Source organism: Octodon degus, unplaced genomic scaffold (genome assembly GCF_000260255.1).
Source record: "Octodon degus isolate 3935 unplaced genomic scaffold, OctDeg1.0 scaffold00235, whole genome shotgun sequence".
Taxonomy (NCBI): domain Eukaryota; kingdom Metazoa; phylum Chordata; class Mammalia; order Rodentia; family Octodontidae; genus Octodon; species Octodon degus.
This window is the reverse complement of record NW_004524811.1, coordinates 3301664-3320522: the sequence shown is the minus strand read 5'-3', so window position 1 is coordinate 3320522 and position 18859 is coordinate 3301664. Positions and strand designations below refer to the sequence as shown.

The 18859-nt window shown below is 37.5% G+C and overlaps 2 protein-coding genes across 2 annotated transcripts in view; both read left to right on the top strand.

Annotated features, from left to right (window-relative positions):
* Nucleotides 1–6406, top strand: part of Alb (albumin) — a 19471-nt gene extending 13065 nt beyond the window's left edge. The window contains exons 10-15 of the mRNA XM_004645672.2: nt 1084–1181; nt 2354–2492; nt 3195–3418; nt 5011–5143; nt 5846–5913; nt 6251–6406. Of these exons, the coding sequence (XP_004645729.1) occupies nt 1084–1181; nt 2354–2492; nt 3195–3418; nt 5011–5143; nt 5846–5887 (636 nt within the window). The 3' untranslated portion in view covers nt 5888–5913; nt 6251–6406. The remainder of the gene's footprint in view (nt 1–1083; nt 1182–2353; nt 2493–3194; nt 3419–5010; nt 5144–5845; nt 5914–6250) is intronic.
* Nucleotides 6407–18364: 11958 nt separating this feature from the next.
* The window catches only part of Afp (alpha fetoprotein), a 17868-nt gene continuing 17373 nt past the window's right edge, over nt 18365–18859 (top strand). Inside the window, exon 1 of the mRNA XM_004645671.2 lies at nt 18365–18462. Within this exon, the coding sequence (XP_004645728.1) occupies nt 18378–18462 (85 nt within the window). The 5' untranslated portion in view covers nt 18365–18377. The remainder of the gene's footprint in view (nt 18463–18859) is intronic.

Here is an 18859-nt window from a genome sequence, read left to right as displayed (position 1 = left end):
AGAGACAGCACAGCAGCAACTGGCATGTCATGACAAGCAGCCCATATTCAGAAGACCAGAATGACAGGCACTGCAAGCATGAACCTACTATTACAGATTGATATCTTCAGTGCAGTTGCTTAGTTCACAGTTGTCTGTATATATAGTTAGTCAGGGTGTGAATCATTCCAGTGAATTGTTTGATTCAAAAATCTTCTGAAGATTCTCAGGATCATTGCCTTACCCATCTTCTACATATAACTGTGTGGCTTGTCCCCATCATGTTTCCTAGCTCTTATTCTTGCTCTCTTTTCATTGTCTAGTCCTCAAGTTCTTGCTTTCCTTTTAGTTGTATTATACCTTTCTATTAGTATTTCTTCTTTTGAGTTCTTATACTAGGGTCATTTGCTTATTTATATTTTAAGTTTCTCCTAAAAATGGAAAACATACCATGTTTAATTTTCTGAGTCTAACTAACTTATTTTACTTGGTATGATGGTCCCAGTTTCCACCCCTTAGCCTGCAGATGATAGGATTTCATTCTTCCTCATAGTTGAATACTAGGCCATTTTGTATATATGCCACATTTTCTTTATCCATTCATCTCTGGAAAGTCATCTTGGCTGTCTCCAGAGCTTAAGAGTCATGAATTGCACTCCTATATGTAAACATGGGTATGCATGTATCACTATAATGTGATGCCTTTTCTTTGGGTAATATACCCAAGAGAGATATATCTGAATCAAATGATATTTATACCGAATCCACCAAAAAAAGTATACACTGAAAAAATGTGCCAATATTATAATACTAAATTTACTGAGACATCATAAGATTAATACAATTTACCCTTTGCCTCTATAATGACAAGAGGTGCTCACATTAGTGATCATTAGCTTTCAGACATTCATTAGTACAGTGAACTGCTAAAATGTGCATACATTTTTTTTGATAAACTATATTTTTAGTTTACTGAGGAATCTCCATACTGATTTTTATAGTGGTTGAACTAGTTTGCATGCCCACCAACACTGTAGAACTCCCCTTTCCCCACATCCTCACCAGCATTGACTGTTTATTTGAAACAGTTCTTTTGTTTTACAGTTTGATGAGCTTCAGCCTCTTATAGATGAGCCTAAGACTTTAATCCAACACAATTGTGAACTTTATGAGAAGCTTGGAGAGTATGGATTCCAAAATGCGTAAGTATTTTTGTTCTATCACCAATATTCTCTTGATCAATTTGTAACTATTTAAGACTTAATATATATGTCACCTGGCATCTGACTTTTAATAATGAAAATATGTTGTATATTTTTAATTCCTCATTATCAAGAAAGCCTGGAGAGGCAACGTAAAATGATTGGTTAGATGAGAGGTCCATATCTACATAGAGTCTAAAATGTAGGTCTTCAGACTGGGAGTGTGTAGGCTGAAAGTTTAATACCAAATCTTGGTATAACTCGGGATGTCAGTAGATGGTTAAAGAATAGTTTATGATTTCTTAAATTTATTTATTTATTTTTAGACGGGGTCTTGCTCTTCAGTGTAGGCTGGCTTTGAACTCACTATGTAGCCCTGGCTGGCCTTGAACTTGCAGCAATCCTCCTGCTTCAGCCTCTTGAGTGCTGAGATTATAGGAGTGTGCCACCATGGAGCCTGCTAAGGGATAGTTTATGAACAAATAAACCATAGTGATATTTTACAGAGCAGGAAATAATAGGCCTTAAATAGCTATAGATCAAGAAGCAATATAATAGTTCAACACAAAAATATAAGAAAGTGGATTTAGATATATTTGTGAATTATGATCATCCATTTGGGGAAACACCAGATATCTAGCATTCTTCAATGTATGTTAGGTATAGTAACAGTGAACAAGCCATTGTTTCTCACCTTGAGTAGATTATAGTCATATACAGGCTTCCAGTAATAATGGGATTCTTTATAAATGATTATTATATGGTACATTTTATTGCACATATTATTTCTTTTAATGTCCTTATCTTTAGTGAGGCAAGTATATTGTCTTCTATTTTTAACCCTCATTTTTCAAGTTTATCACAGTACTGATATATATTAAAATCTCTGTAGAATTTACTATAAGAAAGGAGTATAACAAGTGTGTTTTTACCACTGAATTATGATAAAGTAACTCTCTAAGATTATATGATAGAAGTTGTATTCAAAGCCACTTTTAACTGGTTGCTAAGAACAGGACCTTACTCTGATATTACTCTACCACTCTGGAGATGAAGATACTGTGAATGGAAAAAATGTAAGAATTGACTATGGCTAAATTTTCTATGCTTGATCTACTTAAAAGGACAATTTAGTGAGTAGATGAAAACACATGAACTCTCTTCTTTTAAAGGCTCCTGGTCCGTTACACTCAGAAAGCACCACAGGTATCAACTCCGACACTCGTTGAGATTTCAAGAAAACTAGGAAGCGTGGGATCAAGATGCTGCAAACTCCCTGAGTCAGAAAGGCTGTCCTGTACTGAAAACTATGTGAGTCTTTTAAAAGTTTATAGTGAGGAGTTTAAAAATATATTGACAAAGTTAACTTTTAGAGCTAGAGTTACCTTAATGTACATGTACATGATATAGTAGTGGTAACCAGGATGGGTTACTTATATTATTGTATTAAAATTAGGATTTAGATAAGATAACAAAGATGTTATCTTGTTTTTTAAAATTTGCAAATTTCTAATATTCTTTCCTGACATTTTTTTCAATTTTTACTTTCTTCAGAGTTTCTGTTTTATGTGTTAGTTTGACTGTTTCCTCCCCACTGCAAGACATAAGCCTGTATCATCTCAAATTGTTTTCATCAATTTTCTCTCTCTCTCTCTCTCTCTCTCTCTCTCTCTCTCTCTCTCTCTCTCTCTTTCTTTCTTTCTTTTTTTCTTTCTTTCTTTCTTGTGGTACCAGGGATTGAACTCAAGACCCTGCACTTGCCAGTGTAGCACTTATTCTACCGAGCTATCTCCCCAGCCCAACAATTATTTTTTTAAGTAAATTATTCTAGCATGTCGATACTTAATAAAAAGAGTAGAATTTGTAGTGCTTATGTTTAGTTCCAAAGATAAATTACTGTTCCAAATAACTTTACATTCATTGCTGCTGGCTCTTTTGGGGTGTGAAGACCATGTTCCTGGAAGGCTTCCCCTTCGCTGCTTTTCACTTTCTGCTTTCTTCCCTGTTCTTCAGCTCGCCTTGATCCTGAACCGGCTGTGCGTGTTGCACGAGAAGACACCAGTGAGTGAAAGAGTGACCAAATGCTGCACCGAGTCCTTGGTGAACAGGAGACCGTGCTTTTCTGCCCTGCAAGTTGATGAGACTTATGTCCCCAAAGAGTTCCATGCTGAGACCTTCACCTTCCACGCAGACATCTGCACGCTTCCAGAGCATGAGAAGCAGATCAAGAAGCAAACGTGAGGACTACTTCATTATCACCTGAGACTGTAGTTTGGATAGGGAGACACATCAGTTGAAATGAGAAACTTTGTATCTCAGTTTCATTTCAGTACCTTTATCAAGTACTGATTGTATTAACTTATTTAAGTATTGAGTTATTAAACTGATAAAAGTATCAAGAATAAAAAAGTAGCTACTTTCTTAGTGAGGAAACTACGTCACAATCTTATCTACAAGTCATTCAGAGTAGCATTGTTCCAAAACCACAGTGGAATGAGATCATAGGCCATATCCAATAGGAAAAATTGAAAGATTAACTATCAATTTGTGAGAGATAGCAAATCAGTTGTAGAAATTCTAAGCAAAAATAATTACTTTAAGCTCATTCAGTGGTGAACACACAAGTGAGACAAATGTCTGAAATTGACTTTTGAGAATAACACTTGGGTAAAGCCACCTGGAAATGCAAGTTTAAGCCTTGCTTCTCTGCCGTTGCCACAAGTAGCATGAAACTTAGCAACAGAAAGCTGCTGTCATTTCTGGTGGCCTGTGATCATGGTTCAGACTTTAAAATAATACCATTGCAAAGCCTATGTGGTATCTACAGTACTCTTTCTCCTCTCTCTCTCTCTCACTGTCTCTGATTCTGTGTTTGTCTCTCTATCTCTCTCTCCTCTCTCCTCTCTCTGTCTCTCTCTCTGTCCCTCCCTCTCTCGCTCTCTGTCATTGTCTCTGCAGATGCCGTGTCAGTGAGTAAGACACACCAGCTCCCACTTGCTTGCATAGTCCTATTTCCTGTTGCACTGCATTACTAACTTTGAATGAGGCAAATTTCAAAAAACAAATGTGACGATTCTTTTCTTTAAATTGTGCCTTTCAGATGTTATTTACTCTTTCAGGTTCTTACACTAGGGAGATAATATGATGTTTACACATGTGGGTCTGATTTATTTAACTTATGAGCATGGTCTCTAGTTGCATCAATTTACCTATGAAAGCCTCGAGATTGCCATTTTTATAGCTGAATAATATTTCACTGTATAAAATATCACATCTTTTTTATCCACTCCTTGGTTGGTGAGATTTTGGGTTGTTTCCAAGATTTAACTATAACAAATTGCATTGCTATAAACATGGAAATGCTTCTATCATTGTACTATGATTTTTTTAATATCTTTTGGAAAAATATCCAGGAGGGGAATAGCTGGCTTGAATGGGACCTCTGATTATAGTTTTTTGAAAATAAAGCCAAGATAATTAAATTTTTAAAAATAATTTAAAATTCTTAAATAGGTATAAAATTCAGTAGATAGCACATTTCTAAATCTGAATAATGTCCAAATACAGCCACATAGTGTTTTCCAGTGATTGAGTTTACATAAAACATTGAGTGATTTGCATTGATTACCATATTTGATCCTTACACTAGGCATAATAAATGAATTTCTTTATTTCTACCCACAAATGAGAATATCAAGGTTGATGGTGCCTGGGCCTCACACGCAGAGTTGCTTGACTCCCAGGGTTTAATTTTAAATGATATTACCTGCATTTTTCTTTATAGAAGTAAACTTTTCCTGCTGTTTCTCTTTTTTCTGGTCATGTACAGGGCACTTGCTGAGCTGGTGAAGCACAAGCCCAAGGCAACAGGGGACCAACTGAAGACCGTCCTGGGAGAGTTCTCAGCTTTCCTGGAGAAGTGCTGCCATGCTGAAGACAAAGAGGCTTGCTTTTCAGAAGATGTACTGAACTTTTTTTTTAAATTGAAATGTGTCTAAGTTTCTGTTTTCATGCATTTGGTCAGCTTTGGGTTATGAGATTTGTATATTGAAGGAGCTCTGGACCAGAGATCTTATTTTACACACTTTTTTTTTTTTTTTGGTGGAGGTGGGGATTGAACTCAGGCTGTTGTACTTGCCAGGAAAGTGCTTATTCTACTGAGCCATCTCCCTGGCCCACATATAATTCTCTTACAGAATGACTTAAGTAGTTCTTGGTTTCTGTATCCTGCTTTGCTATGAGATAATAGTAAATATTCATAGTGCCTTTCCATTTTCAAATTTATGATGCTTGTGAATATAGACAAAATATTTGTAAAACTTGAAATCTTTTGGTCAGTAGAACAATTTCATAAACATTTTCCTGCAAAGTATTAGTTTGTACTTTAATTGATATTTATAGGTTAGTGGGGAGATGTTTCCATTTAAATATTCATATTATTTGATGTTTTTTCCTGTGACTTGACAACACTTCTAAAAATTTATTTTGGGGTGAGCGAATGCTATTGAGTTTCTTTGTAGAGATTCTGAGAGTAACTTGAAATTAATGGGTAGGATGCATAAGAAATCACCTTACATGGTGACCCCCAATAACTGTATAAATGCTGTCCTTAGTCGAATGACAATGCTAATATTTTCCAATGTCTGTCATCTCTTTGCCTTCAGGGTCCAAAACTTGTTGCCTCAGCTCAAGCTGCTTTAGCCTAAAAACATCCTAAAAACAAATATCTCAGGTAACTACATTTTAGATTTCCAAAAGTAATTACAGTTGTTATTATTGAAATAACAAATAGTGATGATTTGCCATAAGCCATTCTGTCCAGCACCAGCCACCATTCTTGTCTTTATACATATGTATTAACCTATTTAGTTTTCAAGTTAGTGGCTGTGTGAGTATTGATAGAAACTGTGCGGTAGAGAGGATGTCCCTGTACTTGTCTAAATGGGAGAATTCAGATAAAATTGTTTTCAATGGTAAAAAATGCTGGAAGTTAGCTTATATATATTAATAGATTTAAAAATACATGTCACTTTCCAAATAGCACTTATGTTTCTCCTTTTGCCTTTCAGCCTACCCTGAGAAAAAGAGATGAAGAGGTGGAACTTGCTCATCTGTTTTTCTTTTCTGATGGTGTAAAACTAACACTCTGACCAAGGACCATAAATTTCTTTAAGCACTTGATCTCTTTTCTCTGTATTACAATTAATAAAAATGAAAAGAATCTAGTGTGGCTGTCCAGAACTATTATTTTCCAAAGGTGTATTGCCATTCTGAAAATGTAGATTCTGGGAAAATTTGTTTTCTCTTTTGTTCCATCTCAGTAAAGGACTTCTAGTTACTTATGGGTTAGTCAATAAAAATAACTTTTCATAACTCATAATTTTATGATTTATGTATTATAAACATTTAATCTAACATTTTTAACATAATTCTGAGTGAATGAATGAGAACAGTAATATATATAATGCATATTCAATATGGCTCTTCTTTACTACTGGGACTCTATAAGAAATAAGGGCATAATAAAAAGAGACCACTGCAGAAGCTAGTGCTTCTAGGAGAAATGTGAGGTTGCTTAGGATGACAATACTTGAAAACTTAAAGGCATTATTAGTGGAGGAGTCCAGGTGAACTGGATGAATGATCAGGAATAACAAAGGCAAGCTGAGTTGAAGAGGAGTAGGGGTTGGAGGGTAAACATTTCTCATAAAGGAATATACCGAACTGCATGTCCATTTTACCTATTTCCAGAGGAAATTGCCCATGCCATACTTTTGTCTAAAAATTTCTAAGTGGGGCCAGGGAGATGGCTCAGTGGAATAAGCGTTTGCCTGGCAAGCACAAGGGCCTGAGTTCGATCCCCAATTCCGCTAAAAAAAAAAAAAAAGAAAGAAAGAAAGAAAAGTAGAATCAGAAAATGGCAAATTTCTTAAAAATTCCTAAGCTTACCAGAGCTTTGCCTATGAAATTAGTTAGTCATTTATAAGCATATTAGTTAGTTTATGTTTTATTTGTATGGACTTGTATTCATACTGTATGTAATACTCCATAATATGTTGGTAGTAATAATGCTTTATAATTTTGCTTTCAGTATGATACTTGCAAAAGTTCATGGTACCAAGTTTTAAAAAACCCCTTCCTATCCCTATTTATATTCCACACTCACTCTATCCACTCCTTAAGCCCTTGAAATCTCTGCTTTGGCCTCACCTCAGACAGATCAAATATTGTCTCACATTTGCTACAATCCTCCCAAAGGCAGAAGTGAGGCCATATGCTTGTGTCTTTTACTCAGACACAGGCAATTCTGAGTAAAGCACTGCCACAGAGCTGAACTGACATGGGACCAAGTCTATGTGCCTTGCCTGAGTGGCACTGCCCTCACAAACAGTCCAGGCAGTGAAAGGGCATCAAGCTTTTGGGACAAAATGTTTCAAGATGTCATTTTCTCTAATCCTAGCTCCCCCTGCTTCCTATGGAGCCAATCAAGTCCCCAGATGTACTTTAAGAACCTCTTGTAATATCAATATGAATTTTCACTGGGAACAGTAGGTTAGTTGACCACATGGTTAAAGTAGTATTCGCTAGTTTCTCCACTGTAAATCTCTTATCTCTCCCCTTCTACACTCCATAATTTGGAAGCAAATAACAGCATCCTGCTCTAGTGCAAAAACGAGAGAGAGAGAGAGTGATTAAGCTCCCACAAAGAGGAATACTTTTATTTTATTCAAAATTCTTCTGGAAGATTTGCTATTTACTCAATTATTCACATCAATATAAATACATATGCATGTATTTTATACTTTGGGCTATAACACAAGCCTACATTTTCTATTTTACTGAAGTATTCTAATTTTGACTATCTCTTTGTATTCCTCTATGTGCCCCCTGTCTTGGTCAGCTCTTTCTTTGGGACCAAGTCCTAACACCTTCAGCTTAAAGGAGGATACTGAGGTTTACTTGGCTATGGCTTCAGCTCATGGAGAACTGGCTCCAAGGCAGGGCACTGTGGCAAGACAGTGTGGAGAACAGAGCTGTTCACTTCATTAAGAAAGGAAGGTAGGTCAGGGAGAAGTAGACCAGGGGAAGGGTCTGGGGACAGACACAGACCCCACTTGACACCTCCACAGCCCTCCAAAAACAGACAACCAAATGCTTTTCCAATCTGTTAGGCAACCTTAATCCAGCCAAGTTGACAATTACAATTAATGGTCACCTTTCCACAAATGAATTTTTGAATGCATCTTGTTTCCTGACACTGCAAGAAACTGCAGGTTCATGTGGTAGTTTTCATCCCCTGACCCTTCAACAGTCATTTATTCAAGGAACCCTGGCTATTTTCATTAGAGAATGTATTAACAAAGATTTGAGCATTAGGGATGTTCACTGCTAGTGATTTAGTTCTTTTCAGGGCAGAGAGTTGAGAAATGTAGATATGAACACTCCCCCATAAGCAGATCTAATGATTTTTATATTTCTGTGTGCTTATATCTATCTATTTATGTACGTAAATATTAATTCACACTGAGGTCTCTGACTTTAATCCAGTTCACTCTAGCCTCCCTCCTTTCCTACTTGTAACTATCTTCTTTGACAGTCAGAACTTGTTTCCTACTATATCTACCTTCTACTTACTTATTTGTTCAGTCCCATGATAAATGTGAAGAAGTATGTCTATGAAAATCAAATTTACCACCCAAAGTACAACACTTGTATACAGTTCATGTTGCCTGTAGTATTATATAATTGTCTTCAGTATTATAATTTTTAAGATAAATATTTTACAAAGTTCTTAGATCAGCTCCACTTCCCTGCTCTCTTCAGTGACAGTATGGTAGCATTTGGGAGGACACACATGCACACAATGAATTTAGTCTGACTTTTGACAGATTCTTGGCCTAAGTTGATACACCGGTACATTCAGCACCTCCATCCTGTGTTTGAGTAGAGTAGCCTGCACCAACACAGAGCATAAAGGTGTCAGGCTGGTGGCAGATGGCCTGTGCCACCCACAGGGGTCACTCCCATCTCCACAAATGCTATATCAAATATGTTGCTCATCTCTTCCATAGTCTAAAGAGACCATTGACATGCATACCAGTGGGCCCTTCTAGTTTATGTCCTCTCTTGCCTTCATTGCTGTCCTTATATGGTGTTTCCCTGGCTGAGCCTTAAGCCCTGTGACTACCCCATTAGCAATGTGATCACTCTCCTTCCTTCACCATAGACCCATCACCTTTTGCCTTGGGCAGCTGTATAAGGCAGGAGTGTAACAAGCCCAGAATGAGATCACATTCTAGAATTGCAGTGATTATGGATGAAGAGTTTAGAAGAAAACAAGGTTAGAAGATGTATCCTTCTACTTTTAGGCTAAGTAAATCTAAGAGATAAATTTAGCACAACCAGACACTTGGCACTTGTAATTGTCCTCAAAGAAGTCCAATGTAACAAATAAGAGAGTCATTGGAAACCAGAATTCAAAGTGACATAATCAATGGTATGGTGTTATAAATAATGATGTGACCATAATTAAATTAAATAAATGGTGGTAGAAAACTGAGAAGATTTATCTTTACCAATAGGGATAGATTCAAAACAGCTGTGAAATAATGAATAATAAGAGCATTGCTACCTTTTTTATGGACGAAAAACACAAAACTAACTAAGAATGATGTACTTTTGACAATAAAGAAGGTATTTCAATCATACATAGCATCATAATTGCTCAGTCAAAAACAAACCGTACCTACAGTGGTGCTCCCATGACTATCAGAGCACTGGAAAATTCTTATCACCTAGTAATGTTGTAGTTGCTACAACATCATCGTACAATCACAAAGACTAAGTCACAGAATCCTGAATTAACTCTGGAAATCCAGAATGGCAAGTATAGTAAAGTGAATTTTACACAATTTTAATCATGGAAGTTTGTGCTATGAGACAGTAATGATGATTCATTTTATTTAATAATGTAAAATAATGAAAATTTCCCTCAAATTAAAATACATCAAAGCTACAGATTTAAAGATTTAGTGATGATAGCGTTACTTTCGAATCACTGTAATTGATCTATGATCATCCAAATTCTCTTTCTCCTCTCTCTCTCTCTTAATTTCTCTCTCTTGCTGTCTCATAACTAATGATTAATAGACCAATACTTGCACAGCACCAAAGAAAAGTGCCTTAAGCATGTTAAGATACACCTTGGAAAGGAAGAATCTTCTCGGCTATGGAAGATTTGTAACATTTAATAAAATGTTATACATAATGGTGTATGCGTAGGTGGAATAATAGCTGTTTCTTTCCATTTTATTTAATTCATGTGAACCTTATAATTTCTTCAATGCTAGACTATAAATTATTTGCCTGTTTAAGTGTTTTTCACTTAAATATTGCATACAAATGAAAAATCATCTTTGTACATATACTCTGTCTTCACTTTTGACAGATTCTTGGCTTAAGTTGATACACTGGTACATTCAGCACCTCCATCCTGTGTTTGAATAGAGTAGCCTGCACCAATATAGAGCACAAAGGTGTCAGGCTGGTGGCAGATGGCCTGTGCCACCCACAGTGGTCACTCCCATCTCCACAAATGCTATATCAAATATGTTGCTCATCTCTTCCACAATCTAAAGAGACCATTGACATGCATACCAGTGGCTCTGAGTTCCCTGATTTCTTTCTTAATTTACCTAGCGAGCTGATATTTAGACACCAGAAAGTAGGGTTTTTGAAATGCTGGTCTTAATAATTGAATTAAGGAGTAGTGTCACTGGGAAGTAAGTAGCTGTAGACTTGGCATGCTGTAACAGAGCAAAGGAGCCCACACTATTTGGCTGAGGAAAGCCTCACCCACTTCATAACTTGATTGGTGGTTTGAAGAGCCCCAGAGCTGAGCAGGAGGAGTCACAGTATTGTCTAGTGATCAAAGTGAAGGTAACAGGCAGATTCACATTCTGATGTTTCAGGTGACGATAGCCCACGTCTTTGAGTTTGGTGCTAGGCTGTAAGGATCAGAGGCAGTAAGCCCCAGCGACTGTCAAGAAGAATATGTGTCAAAATTAATTTTTCTCTATACTATGAGAAAGACAATCCTTTGATTATTAAAGTTATAATAAGAAAAAGTATTGCATAACACCACAAAACAATACCTTTTTTTAAAAAATGTATTTAGTACAGGATCTCCAGGGTCTCGTTACACAGATTGGACTCATAGTGATCCTCCTGTTTTCAGCCTCCCAAACACTGGAATTACAGGCATGCGCTACCACGCCCAGTCTCAATGGCCATCTCAGCACACCCTGGAGGTGGGGTCAGCGCAGCACACTGGGGATCAAACTTCAGTCCCTGTGACTGCCTAAGAAGGAGCTTTAGTCTGCTGATCTATCTGGCCAGCCCTCATGAACAATATCTTGATATCAGCTCCATCAATTCTTCCTGTTGCCCGTGGCTCTTCTGTGTGGTGAACTCGGACTACAGATGTGTTACTGGAGGCCGCACTGACTCCAGGTGAGGAGAAAAGCATCATGTTGAGAATGGGAGTGGGTTGTGATCAGACCCATTTTACTACTTCTCTCATGGTACAATTGTGAGGCCACAGAAAAAGCTCATGAATTTCTTGCCTGCCACAGAATGATGGAAAGCACATATGTTCTTCTTTTTCAGACACATTAAAAATGAGAGCTTTCTTCTAAATAAGCAGGACTTAATTAGAAATTAACTTTCTCTTCTGCTAAGGCAGGATTTGCTTCAAAAAAACAGATAATACTACTAGCTTTTAAATTGATATTTTCTATGAGAAGAATGTATATTCATAGTATGAGTATAAGCAGGGAGAGGTAAGAATCTGCTCAGACTGCCATAAAAAAATACTGAAGATTAAATGACTTAACAACAGGAATTAATTTTCTCCATTTTGGGGACTGGAAAGTCTAAGAGTTCTAGTTATGATGAAGCGCTTCTTCCTGGCTTATCCATGACCTCCTTCTTACTGTGTCCTCACAGGCTAGAGAGAACAAACTGCTGTTGATATGCAGGAACCGATCTTACCATGTAGGCCCAGCCCTAATTGCCTCTGAGTACCACCATGTCATGGGGTAGGACTTCAACATGTGACTAGGAGAGGTGAAAACATCAAATTCACAATAGTGGTTGAAGTCTCTAGATAGTGTAGCAGCTTTTCTGAGTCAACTGTAACAACAAGTCATCACTCAGCATTGCTTCACCCTGTGGCTTGAATGTATGTGTACACCCGTAATCCATGCCAGGCTATAATGGCCAAGGTGATGGTAAGAAATAGGACACTTTTGGAAATGAGTGAGTCATCATGACTCTCCTTTATAAATGGACTAGTGCTCTCATCAAAGAGGTAAAAAAGTGTACCAGTCTCTTTGCTTTTCCATGTTTTCTGCCTTACAGGGACATCTAGATAACACTATGAAGAATGTGCATAGAGCAAGCACATAATCTGCAGATACTTTAATCTTGGACTTCCTAGCTCCTGAAAACAGAAACATACTTCTAATTTTTATAAATTACCAAGTCTCAGATACTTTGCTAACAACACAAACATACTAAGGAAGGGGAGTAACTAGCAGCTATGGTGAGGAGAATGTAAGGTCTTCTGACAGCTTTTTTTGTTTCTTACATATGCCATCATTGTTACAGAAGGTGGGACAAGAAGAAGGACTCTGAGTTAAGAAGTCATCACAGAACAGGTATGCAGGAGGGGCTGTGTCTGTGCAAGCCATTTTCCTACAGCTTTTAAGACATGCTCCCTACATGCAGTATCTCCTTCAAATTCTTTATAATGTATTTGAGTATGTGGATGGGTTTTATGTTTTAAGGACCCAGGACCAGACTATCACAAGCAGCCAACTCAGGTAAGGACAAGGCCTGTTAATGGAGCATACTTTTTTCTTTCATGGAATTTATTTTCTAATTGACTCTTCACTGTTTTCTGTAGGTTTGCCTGACCCATATTGATGTCTTTGTTCACCTACTGACCTTGACAGACTTCTGTCCTTTTAAGTTTGGTGGGCTGATCAGTTGGCTAATTTGACTCTGACCCCTCTCAGTTTGTTCCTGCTACAGAAAGAGAAAACATGATTTTTTTTTTCTTTCTAAAAACCAAAGTAAAATCCCTTTGATGAAAGAAGTGGTCTTTTTTTTTTTTTACTTTAAACAAATGTGACAGGTGAAATCTAGTGTAGAACATGATCTAAATGAAGTCAAATTATACAAAGAGAGGGCTCATTTGCTGTACTTAAAATCTGCAAGAGGGCATAGGACTAGATGAGAAGAGATTAAAAAAGAAAGAGCCAAGCAAAAGGAGGTTGGCAGGCCTGAGTATGAAGGGCCTACTTGTGTTTATACAAGTTAGAAAAGACTTTTTATGTTTGATTACTAGTTATATGATATAAAATTGTTTGAGGTTCTTTGAAAAAGTGATTGTGGGTAGGACATATGTAGCTTGAACAGGGAAAAGACAGCATATAAAGGTAAGAGAGAATTTAACAGCACCGGCGAATGAGAACTGAAGAGGTCAAGGATAAGTATAGGCAGTGCTTCGGGTCCTAGACTTCTTAGACTTATGGAGGCTGTATTGGTGGCAATTCTGTTTTCCCCTGTTAAATGGAATGAATAAATCTTAAGGGACAGAAGAATTTTATTGGGATGAAGGACTTTGGGACACTCATTCTCCTGACAGCTGATCATATCTGTTCTATGATATTCATTTTAAGCTCTGCATCTGAAAACAAAAATTACTGGTTTCCTCTCAAGACTGTAGATACTGCTTGCTTTGCAGATCTATCATGAGGGCTCTGGACATGAACATTAGAGAAAATATAAATGCAAGCATTAATGTAGTGTATTAATATAAATTATTATTAATTTATATTAATTAATATAATAATTACATTACTATATAATCAGTAATGTTCAATGTCAGGAAGAATGCAGAGTTGTGTCATTCATTGTGTCAATGAGTGAAGACAGTCAGTGCATAATTACACATCTGATTCAGTACCATTGAATTTCAAGTTATAAAGATTGTACTGTGTGGCAGATGTGGTGCTGAGCACCATAAGAGTCACAAAGATGTGTACCTGAATTCAAGAAGTTAACTGACTAGGAAGAATTGCATAGCTTACAACTGACTGATAGAAAATGAAATAATTATTGAGAAAACAACCTAATATTGTTATGGGTTATCAAAAGTAAGAAAGTTTTCTCTAAGTAAGGAGTGATCAAAAAATATACATGTGGAGAAATATTTGTGGTAATACAGAGTGGTACTGTTTTTACAAGCATTGATGGGAAAGAGGCATAGATATTTAAAAAAATCACATTTTCAAAGTAGCTCCCACCCATGCCAACACAGAGAGAAAGGAAATAATGTCCTCCAAGATTGAGGTACAGAAGGTATTTCTAACAACCCACATGTACTACTCAATTGTTTTGAGATATAATATATCTAATATCTTACACTAAAGCAGTGTTACTCATGGTAATAATTAGTGTTACCTTTCAAAAAGTCTGCATGTAAAATATATCATTTCATCTATGAATCAAAATAATTCTTAAAGGAAATATTATTTTGATATTTATGAGAAAATTAAGATTAAGGCAGATTAAAGTTTGCCTGATGTCAAATGCCAAATTACTGTCACAGCCAAGCCTAGCATCTTTACTTCTGATTCCCAGTCCAGCCTGTTGTGCCACAGGGCCTCTGGGCAGCATCAAGGCTTAAACAGGCTTGGAAACAGAGCAGTGGAAAGGTATCTGCTGCGAGCTCTCTGCTAAACATGGAGCAAGGCACAGGCAGAGGGAGGACTGCTCACAGTTAGCACCGCCACTCTGCTTAAGAGCCCCCCTTTTTCTCCTCTCACCCTGTAGGTCTGGTCATTCTCAGGTTCCTCCACCTTTTTAAAACTATATTCTCTCCCTCCCTCTTTCTCTCCCCCCTTTTAATTTTAGGGAAGGGTCTACAGGATGTTCAGAGTCTTACTACTAGATCGGACTTGTAGTGATCCACCTGTTACAGCCTCCCAAGAGCTGGGATTGCAGGCGTGTGCCATGGCACCCAGTCTCTGTCATCTACTTACATGGCTACAAGAACCTTCTAGAAGTTCTGATCTCCAATCTCCTTCCCCTTAATCTTGCTCCAAGAACAAGTACTATTGAAATGCCCCTAAGCCTCTGCATTTAGAGTTTAAAGACACTATTACAGGCAGACATGTTGATATGCCTAGAATGCTTCTGAAAGCGGGGCTTGGTTATTAATTACACTGAGTCAACAGGCACAGGCACAGACTGTTTGGATAAACTGATCACCCTGCCTTAGAGCTAATACAGCCCAGATTGGACATATATTCAGTTGCTAAATCCTTTTAACTTTGTCCCATTCATATTATACACTTTTATCCACACCTCTTCCTTCCTATCAGCACTGCTGTCATCCAGGCTGCTACTGGAACATATTCTTGTAGCAGCTTCCCTTTTCTCTCTTTTATGGAAGCCCTGTCCTTTTTGTATCAATAGAGCCAGTTTCAAAATACACAGTTGTTATTGGCTCCCCTTTGTGGTCCCCTGTTGCTTTAGTGTGAGATATAGACTTGATTTAAAAAGGTCCTACTGATTTGCCAGAAATGTCCTCTGCAGAACGAGTTCTCCTGTCTTCACACCTTGTGTTTGATGGGAGCAGCATTTTCCTTCTTTCCTTAAAGGTGTGCTTTCCCTTGCCATGGGCCTTTACATTGCCGTCTACATACCTTCTGTCCCACCTACATACTGGCATACCTCTGTCCTCCCTCCTTATCTGCTCTACCTCCAATTTTGCTTAGGTCTCTCCTTCAGTGTTAGCTTCTGAAACAATCCTGGCCCCTCCTAAGCTGCCAGGTGCTCCTCTTACCCTGGCATCACAGTTGCAGCTTTCCATTTGGTGTTCCTGGTGCCGTTGCTTGGCTCTCCTGGCAGCTGGGAGGCTCAGCAAGAAGACAGGTGATGCTGTGTGTTGTTGGTCGTTTCCAGCAAAGAACAGTTTTTGGCATACAAACTTAACATTCTTGTTTGATGAACAAATAAACCCTCATCTGTAGTGGTACTCCAGGCCAGGCCCTGTTCTGAGCTACTTATGCATATTAATTTATTTAATATTCACTTAATCATAGGAGATATTCTTAACATTACTTTGTATATGATGAAAAAGCCCAGAAAAATTAAATAACTCATTCAAAGTCAGGGAGCTAATAAGTGACATGGTAAAATTCAAACCTAGATCCCAAATCCGTATGTTTAGCCATGACATGGAATCACTGCTCTGATCATGGCCTAGGACAACAGAAGCCTGCTGGGCTGGATGTCAGAAATTAAAGGATGAGACAAAGCCAGTGGCATATCAGAGAAAAGATCCAAAAGGGAGGACAGGAGCTCAGTGTTGGAACTGGCAATTGGCATCATGCATCTCTAGTCTGATATGTATGTATTATTTGAAGTTATGGGTTTATTTATATGTGTATTTATAATATTGAAAGAGTTGTAATTTAGTGAAGGCATGTTGCTTGCTAGACACTTTTACATGATCCTCCTAACAAGCACTTATTCATTTATTATTTATTTATTCTGCTGTTGGGACCCAAACTCAGGGCCTTAAGCTTTCCAGACACATGTTCTACTACCAAGCTAAATCCTCATGACCTCCTCTAACCTTTGACGAGGCAATGAAATTGAATTATCCAGTCTTATAGATTACACATATATTAGCATAAAACCTGAAATGTGGTTTGTAAAGTTACGAAGAGCTCAGAGCAGACTTCCAGGAGGATGGCAGAGCCATAAACAGCAACAAATCAACCTTTCCAAGATTCAGAATCCAGACACTGGAATATATCAATTTGGGAAGAATGAAAGAGGGAGGTTGATTCCCAGGGCCAGGAAGGATATGAAAAAAAAAAAAAAAAAAAAAAAAAAGCTCGAGTCCACAAGTGAGCAATCTCAGAATTTGTGGAACCTGGGATTTGCAAAATGAAGCCTCTTCCTCCACTTTAAAGTCTTGTCTTTGCATAAATGCACTTGTTACTCATTCAGCCAGGGTTACTAAGCCTTCGCTCTGGGTTAGGTTCTGTGAAAGGTTTTGGATTATTTTGTCTGTACTTAGAAATGCTGCATGTAGTTTGCTTCATAGAACTATATTTCAATGATTTATCAGTCATTTCTTCATAACTATTGCATATATTCGAGTACAATCCCTGTTCAGGAACAGGAGAACTCTACCTTATGAATAGTGCTCTGGCAAGCGAATATTTGGAAAAGTCAGAAATACCTCTGACTTTCTGATTGGAAAGTATATGAGCAAGGCCTATTCCTGAAAGGATACAGAATGACCTCATAAACCAGAAAATGGGCAAAACTAAAAATGTATTATTGAAAAAGGAGTCTGAATTGGTCAAATAATGTGTTTAGTGACTGATATATGATAGGCATTGCATTTACTTTTTTTTTTTTTTTTGTATTTTAGGGCAGGGTCTATAAGGTGTTCAAGGTCTCAGTATTAGATTGTACTCATAGTGATCCACCTGTTTACAGCCTCCCAAGAGCTGGGATTACAGGCGCATGCCACCACACCTAGTCTCAATTGCCATCTCAGTGTACCCTGGCGGGTGGGGCCGTCACAGCAGGTTGGGGGATCAAACCTCTGGCCCCTGTGCCTGCTTGCAGGCACTTTATCAGCTGGGCTACCTGGCCAGCCCTTACATTGATATTTTTAAAAAATTGCTGTTGTTAGTTGAGTTGAATATTAAGTCTGGAGTCTTTTAAAATTATGTTAAACTTTTAATTTGAATGGAATTAATCATGCTGCAATTAAGGGAAAAATTACCATTGAATATTTTGTAGTTTGAGAGAATATTTGTAAAATAAAATATTTATTTGTAAAATAAAATGAATTTGAAAGACTTCCCCTCTTTTTCCCACTCAGAAGAGGTCTCTGTCCTTGAACATAAAATACAAATAACGCTTGTGCTGTCAATTATTAACAAATCATCCCATTTTCACCCTAAGGAAGTAAGGCAATGGATATACCAACAAAAGGTTACTGGTTAACAGGCATTGCCTGTGAAGGGTATAAGAGAACTGCAGCCTGATGGTTACTATACGGCTTCCACTGCTGACAGCAGTGAGATAACCACAACCATGAAGTGGGTGACATCAATTATCTTCATTTTCCTACTACCTTTCACTGACTCCAAAACATTGCATAAAAATGCATATGGAATAGGTGAGATACTTTGTGTTGTTTGCCTTTTCTCTATATCAAAATTCTTAAATTTGGAATTATCATTTGTCTTGAACTATGTATCCTTTGATTGTTCCACAGAGGAAAAATACTCAATGGGTGTTTATATTTAAATGAAAGAAAAACTAATAATTTTACAAGAGGTTTACAAAATCATTGTAGTACTTAAGATGATCAGTGGATGATTCGTGCATTCCATATTGGGTTAATTTTTGTAGAGTATTTAACTGGTAAGTATACCAACATTAGACACACACACACACACACACACACACACACACACACACACACACACCAGGCCAGAATACAATCTCCTTCACATATAGAATCTCCTGAGATTCATAAAATAAATGACACTTTTATTCTTTTTTTGGCAGTA